The sequence below is a fragment of the Perissodus microlepis genome, chromosome 16 (assembly GCF_051167445.1).
Source record: "Perissodus microlepis isolate ML-2025 ecotype Zambia chromosome 16, ASM5116744v1, whole genome shotgun sequence".
In the NCBI taxonomy this organism is placed as follows: domain Eukaryota; kingdom Metazoa; phylum Chordata; class Actinopteri; order Cichliformes; family Cichlidae; genus Perissodus; species Perissodus microlepis.
Window position 1 is genome coordinate 13,385,963 of NC_140476.1, and position 16,358 is coordinate 13,402,320.

General features: G+C 42.1%; 1 protein-coding gene across 10 annotated transcripts in view; it reads right to left on the bottom strand.

Annotated features, from left to right (window-relative positions):
* Positions 1-16,358, bottom strand: part of LOC146370512 (disco-interacting protein 2 homolog A-like) — an 88,056-nt gene that overhangs the window by 31,381 nt on the left and 40,317 nt on the right. For all 10 annotated transcript variants that reach the window (XM_084908539.1, XM_084908549.1, XM_084908548.1 and 7 more), the window contains exons 2-3: positions 4,583-4,654; positions 17-136 (exon numbers count right to left, since the gene is read on the bottom strand). In XM_084908539.1, the coding sequence (XP_084764665.1) occupies positions 17-136; positions 4,583-4,654 (192 nt within the window). The remainder of the gene's footprint in view (positions 1-16; positions 137-4,582; positions 4,655-16,358) is intronic.

Here is a 16,358-nt window from a genome sequence, read left to right on the forward strand (position 1 = left end):
ACAGAAACATGATTACCAGATCTGAAGCGCTCATCCCGGGTGTTGGCAGCCCGAGACTTGTTGGATTTGGAACCTTGAAGAGCAACTTGGGACGAGGCTTGGATCCTGTTGTCGATTTGCAGAGATGGATCTACACCTGTAGAGAAACAAGGCAGGGAGAAGAAACAAAAAAATATATATGTTCTTTAACAGTGTACCAATATCAATAACAGAGACATGTGCCAACAAACTCTATGCAAAATGTGTCTTGGACATAGACCACTGGTGCACAGCACTGCTTGACTAGATAAAGTTTCCACAAGCTTAGTGGTAATCCCTACTTAGACGGCTCTGTTTGAGTGCAGTAGTTTAGAATTGAGAAAGTATTCACTTTAATTAAACCAGCCTCTCTCACTGCTTCTCAGCTGCCTCCAAGTTTTCCAAAGGAGGCAAATGCAAATTACACAGACGTAACTGGAAGGAGGTGATTAAGCACCATGAATGTCAAAAAGACAACATCTTCTAACTGTAATGTTCTAAAATTATCGAACCCACGAACAAGGCAACCTCACTGTGCACGAGGTTGTCAGGCAGTGATTCACACTTTGGCTTATGCAATCCTCATTTGAGCTTCATTAACTAAGTAGTGGTGAGCATCAGAGGGGAAACCGATGACTACTGCCTGAAGGAAGGTCACAATACAAACTCCATTAGTAATCTTCCTACCACTGGCTTCTCTTCCTCTGATGTTCTCAATGGGATGTATTAGAAGCATGTTGGAGGGAAAATAAATACAGGAAACTTAAAAACAACAGATGAGTACAGAGGACTTAATGAGTCCAAATGAGATAAATGTAAATGTAAAGAACATCCAAAGTTTGAACCCAGCGAACCTTTTGACAGGGAGGTGAGCAATGGACATGTTGCCAGGGAACCATTTGCATAGAATCCCCCATTGTGTAATAGAGCAAATTTTTCTTCTTGTTTAAAATTTAAGTGCACACAGAAACGATCAATAATAAAATGTGCAAATTAAAGAAATACATAGGCAACATCGCTGTAACAAGTACTGAAATGTTATTTTAAGCAGCACTAAAGGACAGCAGGAGGCACAATGGGATAGAGACTTTACTATCAACACCACATGCAAGGGTTTATAACTACATTTTCCCCATCACAAGACAAAAAAAGGTTAAAATTCAGAAACGAAACAATTCAAACTAGTGCCATGTTTCCACTGATTCCTGCCAATTTTCACTTTCACTTTAGAAATGCATTTGAGTAGAAACATCCAGTTTGTGATACCTGAACACTGCACATTAAACCATCAAAGCTGCAAATACAGAACTGAATAAATACACAAACGTTTTTATGTGAGTAACAAGCCGTCTCTGTGCATGAGATAAATTAGGATCAGATGTCTGCCAAATAATCTAAGGTTACAGACAGCACAGCTCCACAAAACAAAAAGTACCATACATTCATTCAATCCACCGACATGTCATCCATCCATCCATATCTATCGCCTTCAACCTATCTGGTTCAAAGTCAGGGCGGCTGGAGCCTATCCCAGGTCTCATAGGGTTAGAAGCAAGATACACCTCTTGATAGATAACCACTTTATAATCATGATTACCTAACATACATGTCTAAACATGTCATATTCACCTATTATTTTTGGTAATAAGAAGAACAGAGTACCAGAAAAAGCTAGGAGCAACGCTAATAATCATAATGTTTACAGACAGTTTACTGAAAATCTGGACACTCATGTAAATAAACATTGAGGGAATTACACACCCCACCTCAAGGGCCGGTCTGACATATCATTAAAAAGCAGCAAGACAACTCCTCTGCATTATAATAGTACAACAACTTGTGCTTTTTAAATGTGAAAATATCAGGGTTTGTAATAAGCTATTATATTCAACCTGGAGACTAATGTTAATATGTTTGATTTAATCGTCGTTTTATGCCTACAGATGCATCCAGTCACATCTGGATCTGAATCCAGTTGGTTACAGTTGGTTAGACCAAGCCTCCTCTCATGACGATGGAAACTGTTTAACCATTTTCATTATTTCAAAATAAAATAACAAAGGTTCAAATAACATCATACAATGCAAATATATATTTTAGGTTTATTTAAAATTAGCTTAGGCTAAAAAGGCTAGCAGGTAGAGTGAACTCAATGACCTTTCCAGTTTAGTTAATCAAAAGATGAAATGTTCATTTTCAATTCCTTGGATAATTGGTTAATTTTCTGTCAATCAAATGTTCTTTGGTTAACAACATCCCTAACTGACTATTCTGTACACATAAAATATATAAAAAATGATAACACGGACCAGTTTCTAAATTATAGTTGAATGAGTGGTGTAATAAGAACAGACAGTTCTTTAATACTGAACTGAGAGACATAAGAAGAACCAAACATGGATAAATGAGTCCCAACATTAATAGTTCCATCAAAAAAAATAACCTTGAGTACCAGACTGTCGTCAGTTTTGGAGCTTTTCTGGTGCTGTGGTCTCTTTTAACCTGATCCAATGAACCACGCAGAGTGGCTTCCCTCGTCAGTCTACCATTTAGTAAACAGGTTGTTGGGGACAGGCCACACCACATGCAGCCAGTTAGAACCAGCATTTAGCTTGCTGTTCCATCAGACACCCAGCCAGTCAGCTATCAGGCCGTCCTGGCTTTTCAGCGGCAGCTTAGTGGGGGATCAGTGAGCTCCACACTGTCAGCAACTCTCAGACAGCAGCAGCAGACACGCTGCAAAGCTGAGCAACATTCACACGCTCTAACTAAACCTACAAAACAACATGAGTTTCAAACATTACACAGACAAAATAAAGCCTGAGGACATTTAAAGACATGCATCGCATGGTGTCTGACTCATAAAGCCACACTAAGCATGGATACACGCACACATTAATATATGCTGGTCCCTCATATAGCCGCTCTGACAGCTCAGTCACACGACGGCCTTTCCCCCACCTCCCAGAAGAAGCAGGTCTATAAAACAAGCCAGGACACCAGACCCGGTTGCTGGGCAGAACACACTACAGACACACGCCACACTGAGCCAATAAGACGCGTGCTCCATCACAGCAGATGTCATTATTGGTCCACAGTGGGCCCTGATGTATTTTTACCACCTGTCTGATGCCAACGCTTACTTACGGCATGGTGGTTGATGACACATGTGTATCGCTTCCAAGGCTCAAATGTGCTTTAGCGAATGGCTGTATTCATAAACTGAAAATGAAAAAAAGAATTAACTCAAGGCTGCTCTCTCTAGAAACTTAATTTGATGCTAATAAACCTTCTTTTACGCACAGACAAGAAAGCTATCCAGTTTTATTGCACAGAGGAGCGAGCACTGACAGCGATAGTTTGCAGCCCAAACAGTGAAATATAAACAAGTGATGACAACAGAGAAATATAAAGCCGTAAAACAGCTTATGAAATTGTATATGGAGGTCAGCAGAAACACATAGTCTACTTAACCACTTTAACAGTGCAGCTACTAAGGCTTAACCACCGATTCAATGAAGCAGCACTAAATAACAACACATCTATTCATCCCAATAGGTGCATTTGTTGTATATAAAGAATACCACTGACTCATAAGCAATCTGATTTCTACTCTGTATCTATAACTTCTCTTATTTAAAAAAAAAAAAAAAAAGACTGAATGAACTACAGCATGAAAGACACAAAGACAACACACCGCCCCGTGTGATGACAAGAAATAAGGAGCTGGAGAATGAAGATGATTCGCCTTAAGCTAAATAACAGCCCTGCTAACTTCAGTGGAAACCCTTGTGCGAGGAGCCCACACCAGACTGGTTTCCACTTAGGCTTGGTGTCGAGAGATCAGGCCAAACCAAAAACTCCTCTGGACCCTAGATAGATAGAGGAGAAGCATGAAGCAAAGACAGCAGCTCCTTTTTGGGATTCGCCGCAAACCACCTCGATTTATAGGCGGCCAGAAGCAACAGAAACGACTGCATAATCAGGGGCAAGAAGCACGCTGGATGCAAAAAAGTAGAAAAGCTCCCAGCCCAGTCAAATACCACGGATGAACTTCACACCGCCTCTCTTCTCCAAACACCTACTGCCCGACACAGGTTGGTGAGCACAAATATGCACAAGCTGGCTAAAATAAATAAAGAAATTAAGAAAACAGCCACTGAATAAGCAGCAACGCATCATCACACAATGCAGAGCTCTGCATTTGCATTACTGGAACTGCATCAAAAAATATGTTCAGATACTCTTCATTGTGTCTTCCTCCTCTTGTTTTTAAATCAGTATGACAGAGGGCTAACAGAGCCAAGGGTCACATGACCACCAGAGATCACAGGAACCCCCTAACCATCTGAGTAAAGTCTAGATTGTGATAATCCACTCATTAAAATGATTTGTTTTGCTCGTCTCACCACTATAAAGTGGTTTATCCTAAAAGTAAAGCTCATCCTGTAGTCTGTATTGTTAACTTTTAAAATCCCATTCCTTGTTCTGTTTGCTGCTGTAGGGACACCGGGCTAACTGCTATGCTAATAGAGAGAATTTCTCACAGGCCTGTGTACCTTACCTTGTATCTGTGGGATGTACGGTGCCAAGAGCTTGCCTCTTTTCTTCTCATAGCCCTTCTGAGTGATGTCCCCTGTACAGACAGAGACAGAGGAACAGAGAGAGGGAGAGCAAAAGAGAGAGAGAGATGAGTCATTAGCTCAGCCGGGCTGGTTACACTGGCACCACAGAGCACCAGAAGCAGGTTGGGTTTGCAAATGACCAGCCCTCTCCTAATTGTTCATGTGCACTAGAGTTAAAAAAGTAAGAAAAAAAACAGCTGATAAGTATGCTCGTGTGCAGAATTGCCTCTGAATAGCTCAATGGTGGTGTCAGCTGAGGAAGTGGTATTTAAAAAATCATTTGACTCGTGCATCTGGAATTTTTCCCCCCTCACTATTTTCCCAAAAAGTCAAAAATGCTGCTGTCAGCACTACGCGAGTCCGCCTCAGTCAGTCTCCACACGGTATGTTAAATAGGATCGGAAGCTGCGCGTCATTTAGTAGTCACATTTGAAAAGAGTATCAATGCGTAAGCTTTTCCATGCCTGGAAGTTAAATATAATAAATGAAGAAAGAGGCAAATGAGGTTAGAAGGAGGCAGACAGACAGAGAGAGGGTCGAGGTATTACATTAAGTAATAACGTATAGTATACGCTATTACTTAATGCGTCGCATACGTCGTATTCAACTGTGCAATGTTACAAGCAATAAAAGTACAATGCCATGAATGTTTTCCTATTTCTATTAATTTCACACAAAGTGATGAAAGCACAAAAACATGAATCAAAGTAAAATCTTTGATGAGGCTACCTCTTCTCCAACATTTTTAAATGTGACTGATGGCTCTTTCTTTGCAAGCATGAAAAACTTGCTACTGTCCTTTTAATTTAGGCCATCTCAGTGTTTTCTCCCTCTACTTGTAATCCCACACTGAATGAATGATTTTCAGATCAGGGCTCTGCCAAGGTCAGACCATCTGCAACATTTCTTTACCAGCCACGCCTTTTCAGCCTTTTTTTGCTGCAAATCACATACAGCATCTTTTCAGGGTGACTTAAAAGCTTAGAAAAAGTGAACCCACCACTAAATGACAGTGTCACCAAAAGGCCAAAAATGTTGCAAGGCATCAGTGTCCACATGAGGTCTGTTCAAAAGACAGCAAAGTAGGTCGCTGAGTTCGGAGTGTTTCTGGCTCATGGGTGGTTCTGTGGTTGTAAAATGTCATTGTGTTTCTGTATAACAGGCACTGCTGTGGGCCAGGAGGAGGCTGACGGGGTGGAGACTTTTGTTGACAAAAGGCGCATTGATTCAATCAGAGAGGGCTGACTGACTGACAGCTTCTCTCTTCAAACACAAACCATCAGTGCACAGTTATGCTTCCATGTAACCTCTATAACAAGCTCCAACACCTCTGAAGATGGATGTAAACAAACAGAACTGGCAACAAAACTGTAAGAGAGGAGGTGCTTTGGGGAAAATGTGCCTGACAGACATCCAGGCTGTTTGTACAGCCAAGCAGACACTTGGTGCAACATATTCTTCTTTTAACCCTTTAGTAATGAACATAAAAGTCAAAGGAAGATTTCCATATCAGCTTCCACTGGGTTTTGGCACTTGAATAGATATCACACTGTGCTCTTTAAATCCATTTCTATAGGCTCTCAGTTGGGGTCATGAGGTTGGATGTCAAGTGTAAAGGATTTAGTCCACCATAAAGCTATCTGGAAAAAAAAACTTGGTTAAACGTCCTCTCGTGTGATTCTACCTTAGGGAATATTCATGGATCTTGCCTCTTTAATACAGTCTCAGAAAAGGTCAATATTGTTTAACTTCAGCCTGGTCACACAGTGCATCCCATTTCTGTGCATCTACTTTAGAAATGTATTTAGTAATGTTGCGGTTATTCTAACAAAGTCTTCACGTGGCTCGCTTTGCTTGTTGGTCTTTAAGCCTCTTAAACACAACAGTGCGACAGTGTGAGGGCAGGTGTTGTCGGTCCCGCTGGTTGCCGCGCAGCGCGCTGGTCCTGAGTCACCAGTAACCGCAGAATGCCTGCACTGTTGAATGTGCAGGACAGACAGAGGCCAGCAACAATACAGCGCTGTCCACGGGCCGAGTCGGCTGACCTGACACTGACTCTTTCTGGTGATAAGTTCTCAGTTTGTGTGTGTGTTTGTGTGCGCGTGCATCAGTACGTGTCTGCGTGTGTGCCAGCCTGTCTGAGTTTGCACACCACAGCAGCCAACCAGCTTGACAAGCACACAATGGACGGCTATTCTCAGCTCCAAATTCTCAGCCTCAGTGGCCAAGCAGGCCCTAGCACACCCCGATCCATCAAGTTATGTCTCAGTGAAGCTAATCTTTTGATCTGGGAACAAACAGCATAGTCATTACATATGGAGGTATTGAGTGAGCGACAGTGACCTCCTAAATCGAATCTAAAAAGCAAAACAAAGGCTGAGGCACCAAGGCATTACAATATGTCCAATCTAAGTGTGTATGTGTGTGTGAGTTTGCATATGTTTGCACATATGTGCATCGTTCAGACAGACACTTCATTTCCCCTTTCTGTCTGATCTTTGACTGCCTCCATAAGAGGAAAACGGGAGGGGTCAAGGGTCAATATGTGGCCTGCTGCCTGGGGAATAACAAAGGAGGGCGAGGATAGTAAGGTGGAGAGGCGGAGACAGATGGAAAGATGAACAGAGGGTAACGCAATATCTATGCTACATTGCACAGCCACAATGGATTCACAGTAACTTGCAGTATATTTACAGCAAAAGGGCAAACGCTCCTTTTGACCCCCTTTGACCTTCTGCACTTACAACAGTGCCATGTACTGAGCAGTGAAGAAAAGACTACAACTCCAAAAATGCACCAGGGAGGTGAGACAAAAACTGAACTTGACAGTGTCCAAAAATAAATAAATAAATAAAACATAAGAGGAAGGGATGAGAAAGACAGGGGGCTCAGCTGGAAAACCTTCTCTTTTTTCCCACTTCACCCCTCCACCATCACCTCTTCACCTTTATCTCAACCGCTGAGGGGTCGCCGTCCACACATACTAACCATCCCTGTCATGTTGTTATCTCTAGACACTCTCTCGTTTCAAATAACGTCTCCAGCTTCCCAGAGGAGAAAAATAAAAACAACAGAGTGATATCTCTGCCCCATTTTTTCTTTTTTTTTGAAGTATAAATGCTAGTCTTGTGAAGCTAACTTTCATCCATCTGAAGTGACAAAATGTCATTCATCTCAGGCCATAAGCTTTGTTTTTCCTGGCACATTACCCGATGCTATTACGGTCAACATTCCTCTCACCCAGGCCTGAATCCAATTTGGGGGGAGTAAAAAAAAAGGATAGATGGCCAATCTTGTGACATGCTGAACAGTGACAGAGAGAGAGTCTGCTGTTCTCTGCTATGTGTTATGGACTATAATTGACTGATGGCTATTGAGCATAATTGACTGATAGCTACTGACTGGAGACGTTTCTCCAATGAGGCCCATTAGAGAATTGCCCTGCATCTCCCCAGATGGAGCTCTTCAATCAGGTGGGAGAGATACTGAAACGCAGCACATTCCACTACAAGCCAGCACCAGCATATCAGGGATATATATAATTAAACTTTGATTTACTTTAATGTGAAGAGTAACGGTACATCTGTAAGGTCAAACCCATCCTTTTGTCTTTTCTTTTAGATCCAAGGTGTCAACTCAGGCTCTCAACTCTGTCCTTTGGTATCACTTTCACGTGCAAAACCTCGAGCAAACAAACTAAGTAGGAAAGACGGCAGCTCTGAGTGCGTGTGCGTGTGTGCGTGTGTAGATGGCAGACTGTGTGCTTGCTTTGCTATGAGTCTACCAGGGAAAGAAGCACATGATAACATGTCTCGACCTACATAGAGTCTGATTCTGTTGTTTGTGGTTCTCAGATTGAGATGTTTTGAGGTTTTTCTTACCTCAGTTAGCTTCCTAATACCGTTCTTAATGAATCAGCTAATAGTTTGATTCATAAAACATTAGAAAAATGTGCGTCGACTTCATTTATAAGCACATTTTAAAATGAAACAATAAAAAAACATGAAAAAACAAATACAACATTTCAGCCTGGTTTAAAAGTCAATTTTAAAAATTTGGTTTTAAAAGCATCGAATATTTGAGAGGTCCATCATAACCTCTTGATAAAATGCCTTTTATCTATAGCTTGCTTTGACTGATGAATCAAATATATTCATTTTATTATACCAGAAAAGGCAAAAAGAAAAAGTCTTCCATTCGAGTAGGTGTAACATGGGGAAGCTTTATTAACCATATCGACAAACATATGCTGTGGTGATTAATGCTGTACAAATGTGTCCATTTCCCCCCAACCAGCAGTCGAATAATTAAACCCCTTGTGCGTCTGCACCACCCTCCCACCCTCTCTGAAGTGACCGCCAGCCAAGTAGGTGGCCCCACCCATCCGTAATGTCAGTTCCTGTGCCAGTCTGACCCTTAATGTGCCAACGCAGCTGCCAAGCCAGCAATCAAGCCGTCTGCCCTTCAGCCGCAGAAATCCACAGCTAAATATTTAGGCAGGACGGCATTTGCTCTCTAGGCTCGTGTGATGATTCCAGCAAAAAGCAGATGTGGCCAGCCGTCACTTAGCATTAGCTCTCTGGCAAACAACTGTCAGTTTTACACGCGTGGATTAAGCGCTACCCTAAACAGACGTTTAAATCTCGTCACTTTCTCACTGCATATTTGCAGCCGATCATTTGAGGAGCCAAAGTGACCTGTTTGGGGCATTATTCCTGTCATCAGCTGAGCTGAAATGAGTATCTTCTCCTGTTTTTTCTTTTTTTTTTTTAGAAAACATTCCCGTCATTGCTGAGAAAACAGAGCACAGACACAAAACGAGGATGAGATAGACGGATAGATGGAGACAGAGCAGCACACCACAGGCTCGACCACATGTCTAGCTTAATAGGACGTCTAGAAGACAAAAACACTAAGCAAGCAGTAGGGAGGAAAAGTAAAATAAAAAGGATAAAGTGTACAGTGACCACAGCCGACCCGTATTAAACTAAACCACACACACACACACACACACACACAGAAAGAGAGGCTGATTCACTCACATGCAGAAGCCAGATGCAGAGAAGCGAGGAGATGTCTTCAGCACAGATGGAGAGATGGAGGGGCAGCAGAAGAAGAGGCCAGTGGCAGATTTCAGGCAGTCAAGGCTAACCAGCTAAAACGGGCTACCAGGCAAACTCTTAAGAAGTCCTCCTGTCATAAGTCAGGCCCTTCAGCATCCTTTGTTTCCTTTCATAGTGAGAGCAGGAGGAATGAACAAACCCCATCACCCTCATCCTGCCTTCATATCGCTCCCCTCCCTCTCGTCCTCTCTCAAAACCCATCTCTCCCAACACCCCCTCTTCATTCCACTGCCCCTGATACACCCCTCCTTTTTCCCCCTCTTGCTCTCTCTCCCTCCATCCCTTGTTTCTCCTCCCAGCTAAGGTCTCTACAAAGCCACGTTAGGCTGCAGGATTAGGGTGTCAAAAGCAGACCCCTGCCCCCCACCTTCCCACATACCAGCCTCTCACACACTGTACAACTATAATGAAGGTTTGCTGGCCTGTTACAACACGTCCATACAGGTCATGTTACAGTACACAAAAATGGTTATCTGCCTCTGAAGGAAACCACAGCCTTAGATTTCTGAGCAGTGTTAGAGGGTGGCTGTAACCACACGCATCCACATGGACAGCCAGATCACGCCTGCCTTTAAATACACAACCACCCCGTCTCTGTTTGTAGAAATTAGACTGCAATTTCCAAAAACATTGCTTCCTGGACAATTCTGCCTTATTTTTCGAGGGAAACAGAAGCTATGCTGGGGTAGGATTAGGTTTACCTTTGATTCAGAGGAAAAAGCTGTTCCCTTTTTATTCTGTTTTATTCTAAAGTTCTTTTTTTGGGGGAGACAGCAGTCCCACCGGGCTTATCAGCCTTCTGTGTGTGCACATTAGTACTTCATTGTAGGATTTAGTTACCAATTCGCCCTATGGCAGCGAGTTTAAATGAATACCTGAATATAATTAAGCGCATTATTGCTTGAGAGAATGCACACTAATGAACCTGGATTAGTAAACACACACACACACACACGCACGCTTGCACAATAAAAGACAGTAGATCATCTCACCTGTTTTTTGCATAGATTTTAGGTTGGTCATCTACAATATGATCACAGGCTATTCAACCTAATGAAACTATTATGAATTTATACATGTAAAAATTGTCAATTAATTGATTAATTTGACTATAAAAGTTAATTGAGGAACAATTTGGTAACAAATTAGTAATTTCAGTTGTTGTTGAGGAAAACAGTAACTATTTAATGGCAATTTTTGAATTTATGATAATATATTTAGTTGACTGGATTTTACCACCTATTTGACAAAAGGTGGTTGAGAAATCATTTTTGTAGGCAGATCACTCACGAATGAACGTAACTTACATTCACGCTGATGTGTTAATGGAGTTTTTGATCAATTTTAAGAGAAGAAAAGTTGAAGAGACATTATTAATCATCTAGGAATAGTCATTGCCTTTAGTACAAACTGCAGATACATGCATAATTGCGCTCCACAATCCCTCTAATTTAGGGAAAAGCCCTGATTAGGTTAGTAGAATCTGTATAAATATGAAACAATACCTAAAGTTAGAGGCTGTTTGTGATACATGGGACACAAAGTGCTGCCTCCAGTTTGTTGAGGTGACCAGGGTTGTTCTTGCACCGTTTTCTGTTGGATTTCCAAAGCTCTTCTTTAGATGTTGGCTGCCTTTTGTTCAGTTCCCTGTCAAGATGATCCCACACTGCTTCAATGATGTTGAGGAGAACAGTAGGTGGGATCAACTGAAGGGCCAGATGCATCTGTCAGGTCTTTGTTGGATTTTTCCCTATTTCTTAAGGACAAGACTGTCAGATACTGTTCATCGGCTGTAATTCGGTTTTTAGGCCTGTCACTTGTGCTCTTGTCCTCCACTTGTCCTGTTTCAACAAACTTTTTAAGGACATACCAGACACCATGCTGAGATATACCGGATATTTCAGCTAACACTGTAGCTCTTTGGGAATCACCTTATTTGTGCAAAAATATTATCGTATGCCTGCCAAACCGTGTTATCTTTGACATTTTTCAAATTCTTTCTTTAGTGAGAGATTTTGTAACAACGTGCCTAAAGACACGGCAAATAACCAGTTTTGAACAAAGTTGTCTTATGATTTTAGTACTTGTTTATTTTTTGATCTTTTATTTTTCCGATCTTTTAAATTGGTACACTCCTGCAAGATCACTGAGGTCTGCGGATCAATTGCTCCTGGCTGTCCCGAGGTCCAGATTAAAGCACAGAGGAGATCTGAGTTTGAATTACTTTTATTTATCTTACTTCTTAATCAAATCTTCTAATTTTATCATTCTTTTTCTTAACTATTGTCATGTTTCCTTATGCTTTTATTTCTTTTGATTATCTTAATTGTTCAGCACCTTGGTCAACATTTGTTGTTTTAAATGTGCTATATAAATCAATTTTACTTTGACTTTATGTTTTATTATACATGAATGATTCATAGGTCAGCGTTAACTGGACTGAAAATGACTGAAAAAGCAGCCAATGTCCACAGAAAAACCTTCAGAAAACCTGGAGAACCGTTGGTCAAGACTACTTTAAAAAAACAAAACAATTGCAAGCAAGTCTGGCTCCTTGGAAGTAAAATACAAAAAGATGATGGGCGACTCACAACTTTTGCACAGTACTGTGTATAGTTTATTTTTTTTATTGCACTGTACACTGGACGAGAGTTTAGCAATAACAGACCAAATTATTTTGACTCGCATGCTCAATGTGGCTTCCCGCTGCACACTCCAATGTCGTACCTTTCAAAAAAAGAAAAAAAAAAACAACCTCGAGGCAATAAGAAGATGCGATTGAACATTTATTATTTTGTACAGCTCAAGACAGGCTGAATGACACGAATGCACAGTGTAAGATCATTCATGTGGCACGCATCCTTGCGGAAGGTTAAAGACAGTCAGGGTTGTAAGGAAGAAGGATAAGTGCTGCAGAAAAGAGACCTGGGTTGATTGAGGATGACAAGGAGCTTGAAACTGAGAGCCAGCTGGAAAAACGGGAAAGGGGGGGATTTGGGGAGAGTTTCAAGACAGAAAGGAGGATGAAGAGAGAAAAAGGAGGAATAACAGAGGACATGATTAAAAGGTAATGACTTCCTCTTCCTTTCACACATGCTGAGAGAGGCGCACACACGAACGCAGATAACCATGATCCTAAACCGCCTGGGCGTCTCTCGGTCTCCATCCATCAACAGCTTCAATCACACTGTCGTATCTCTTTTAATTAAGTAGTGCCAACGAATTAGGAAACCGAACAAACCCTCCATTACCACTTTGCTAATACATAACCCCCTCATCACACATGCACACACACTGAGAGCCTAAAATCCCCCTCCATCCCCCAGGCTCTGTGCGGCTGGTGAGCAGACAGACAGCGTGAATAATAAGACATTAGATGCAGTGCTGCCTTACACAGGGGGGCCCTGCAGCTGTGCACTGATTGGGGGTAGCAGACAAGAGAGGGAGGGCAGCGGGGTGGGGGGGCATAATTAACAGTCACAAATAAACACTGATACTGTACGCGCACACATCAAAGGAACACACGCAAAACGCTTCCACCAGCTCCCACAAAGAAGCAGATGCAGATCAATTCCAGGGCGAATACCAAAGCAGAGCAGGGGTCAGGCCGGCGCACACACGCGAACACACAAAAATGTAAAAGCTGACACAGCGTGGTGATTAGTTTATGTTAAATTAAAAGCCTGAAGCCCTGGGGAAGACGGAGTGAACCGGTCACCTCAGTGTGTGTGTGCACATTTTCAGAATGACGACATTCTTGGGGAAGTGAGGCATTTTTGCCGTTTTAAAAGTTGCAATTTAGTCTCAGACTTAAAGTAAGATTTGGGGTTTAGGCTCGTACTGTTAGCATAAAGTGTCAGGAACTGCTTTGTATCAGTGAGGGTCTTCGCAAGCATCCCCTGGCTGCAGTCCAAACATATTAATCTCAGCTCCATTAAGACACATGACACGCAGGCTTGACTGAGCTGCACTCTAACTGAGCGATGTGCTGCTATTCTGGCTTTCAGCCAGAGTTTCACGATGTGCAAACACGCGTCTATTTCGGTCCTATCCACATGTCACGCACCGCAACTGTACACACAGTTCAATAAGCTGCTACAATACCTGTGCTGATGGTGAAAGTAATCAATAAGTCTACAGTGTATTCCTGTTGAGACTGTAATTTTCTGCTCACATTTACTTTTCAATTTAAGGTTTAAAAGGTTTTAGCACCGACAAGAGCAAGTCAAAGAAACTAATTTTATAGCTGTCAAAATAAAGCAATGGTAATTATATATCATGCAGTTTCTGCAGAGCTCGGGTGTTAAAATAAATAAATGCAGTCTCTTTGTGGAAGTGTTTTTATGTTGCCTGTGTTTTAGTATGCGCGCCACTCGAAGTGTGTGATTTGTAGAGCGAGATATCTGTGTGACAAGCGTGACCAGTGTGGGAGCCTCCAAACAGAGCGTTTGCCCTGAAACACAAGAACGTCTTCACAGTCAACGAGCACCACTGTGATGGACTAACTGCCTGTACTTCACATGTTTAGCTCCAAAGTGCCAGCCTTTCTGCACTCCCTGATGGCTCGCTTCTCCAGTAACATGCTTATAAATCCTCTCTGCCAGCGGTGGCTCTCGATGCTGCAGGAAATCATGTGTGCTGCTGTCATCCGGCCCACACATCCAACTTGATGGTGTTATTACGGAGAGAGCAGAGCTGCGGTGGTGAGCACAATTGCCACTATTTTTGCTCTATTAACTAACTGGAGACTGAACCAACCTGTCTTCACTAACTCTAAGTCCAGTTTCCCAGTGGGAAAACACTGCAGCCCCACATGCACCATGCATTCCCTCTGCCCCACATTTTAAATAACCCGAGCCGTTTTTCAAAAGCAATGAACTGGAATTTCTGCACAAGACAAGATGGTTTTAGGTTCCTAAGAAACAGTCATAGTTGCAGACTACTACCATAATACAGAACTTTTTCCTCTCTCTGATGGTATCACCCACCTCTTTAGCAGAAGCAGATTAATGCAGCATCAGCCTCTTTGATGAGAAACTCCTGTATCCCTGGCGTTTGAGATATGAGTCGGATAGTGTCCCATCTTAAGCTCCCAGCTCTGTGGCTCACCTCTCATAGGATAAAATGAGATTTATTGTCTGCTTCTTTGCCTGCTTATTACCATATGAATGCCCATGTTTCACAGGCTTGACACAAGCTTAGCCATTAAGCTCCTTGCATGTACACACACACATACATAAACACTTTCGCTATAGCGAGGGACAGCCGGGTGGGAGAGCGTTGGGCGTGTATGCACAAATGCACAAAAAACATCTACACACGGGCACCGTGGCAATCCAATTAATGGGCGTGCACGCAGATACACTTTGCAGTGTCAGAGACGCAGCGCACGGTGTTTGCAGAAGTGCTGGATGTGCACCGGTACGTAAGGGCGAAAGCTAACTAGCCCTGGTCAAAGTCTAACAAGCCGCACGGCAAGGTCTTTTGTTCCTCGCCTGTGATTCATGACAGGGTCTTGGTAGAAAGCCCAGCATCAGTGTGTGGCTGCACGAAACTGTGTATGCGCCTCTGTTTACCCGTCCAACAAAGAAACATACCATCGGCCCATTATTTCCTGTCATCACAACAGATGTGAAATGGTATGTTTCCAAATATATCCGTAGCTCTTTAGAGAGAGCACAGCGGGCCTGTCCAGGTGAGAGAGGATAAACACAGCAACGGTGCAGGTCAACAGAACGAGCAGGTGGACACATAATGTGGAACAAATACAGCCAAACATAATTATGAATATGAAGCCACAGTGGTTAGCACTGTTTTGCAAGGAGCGCGGTTATGTCCAGAGGTCACCTCTTCTGGAAGGGTGGGCCTGGTTTGATTTTTAATCTCATAACTGGAGCAGCATCTAAAAATTATTTTCACTTCATTTATTAGGGGATCCTTTTCTCTGATTCCTCTATTATATGTTCAATCCATAATAACAACAAATACTAAAGAAAAACAACTACTTTCCGGCGATCAGAGAAATGATTTTAAATTGTTTGCTTTGGCTGACAGCACGAACCCTAATGTTGCTATTATTCTTTGTTTGCATCCTGTTATAATTCTGTAAATAAACAAACGGAAACACCATTCACCGTGAGCTATAAACAGCACAACACTGCCTACTCGCAAACAACACATGCAGCCAGCGTTGCAGAGGTGATAAAAACAGGTTATATCTGAACTCAATAGGCAAATATAGAGAAGCACTTTCTTGGCATCATATATATAAAATGCCTCTTTTCAGTTCATCAAATTTACATAAATGTGAATCTATTCTGCAAATACAGGGAACAAGGAAGATGCTTTTCTAGCAGAACAAAGACCTAATGAACTAGCAAGCTGTAGCCGGTAATAATGTCAGGTGTAATAACTCTGACAGTGAAGCTGTAAAGATGAAAGTGCTGTAATATTTATAATTATAAATATTACAGCACTTTCATAACAACAACTCCACTGTTCGGTTTAACTTTGTTTGACTGAACAAATAAAGTTTTTGCACTTCTTTTCTAATATGCATTGTACACCAATCATTATGAGAAATTGTCTAATA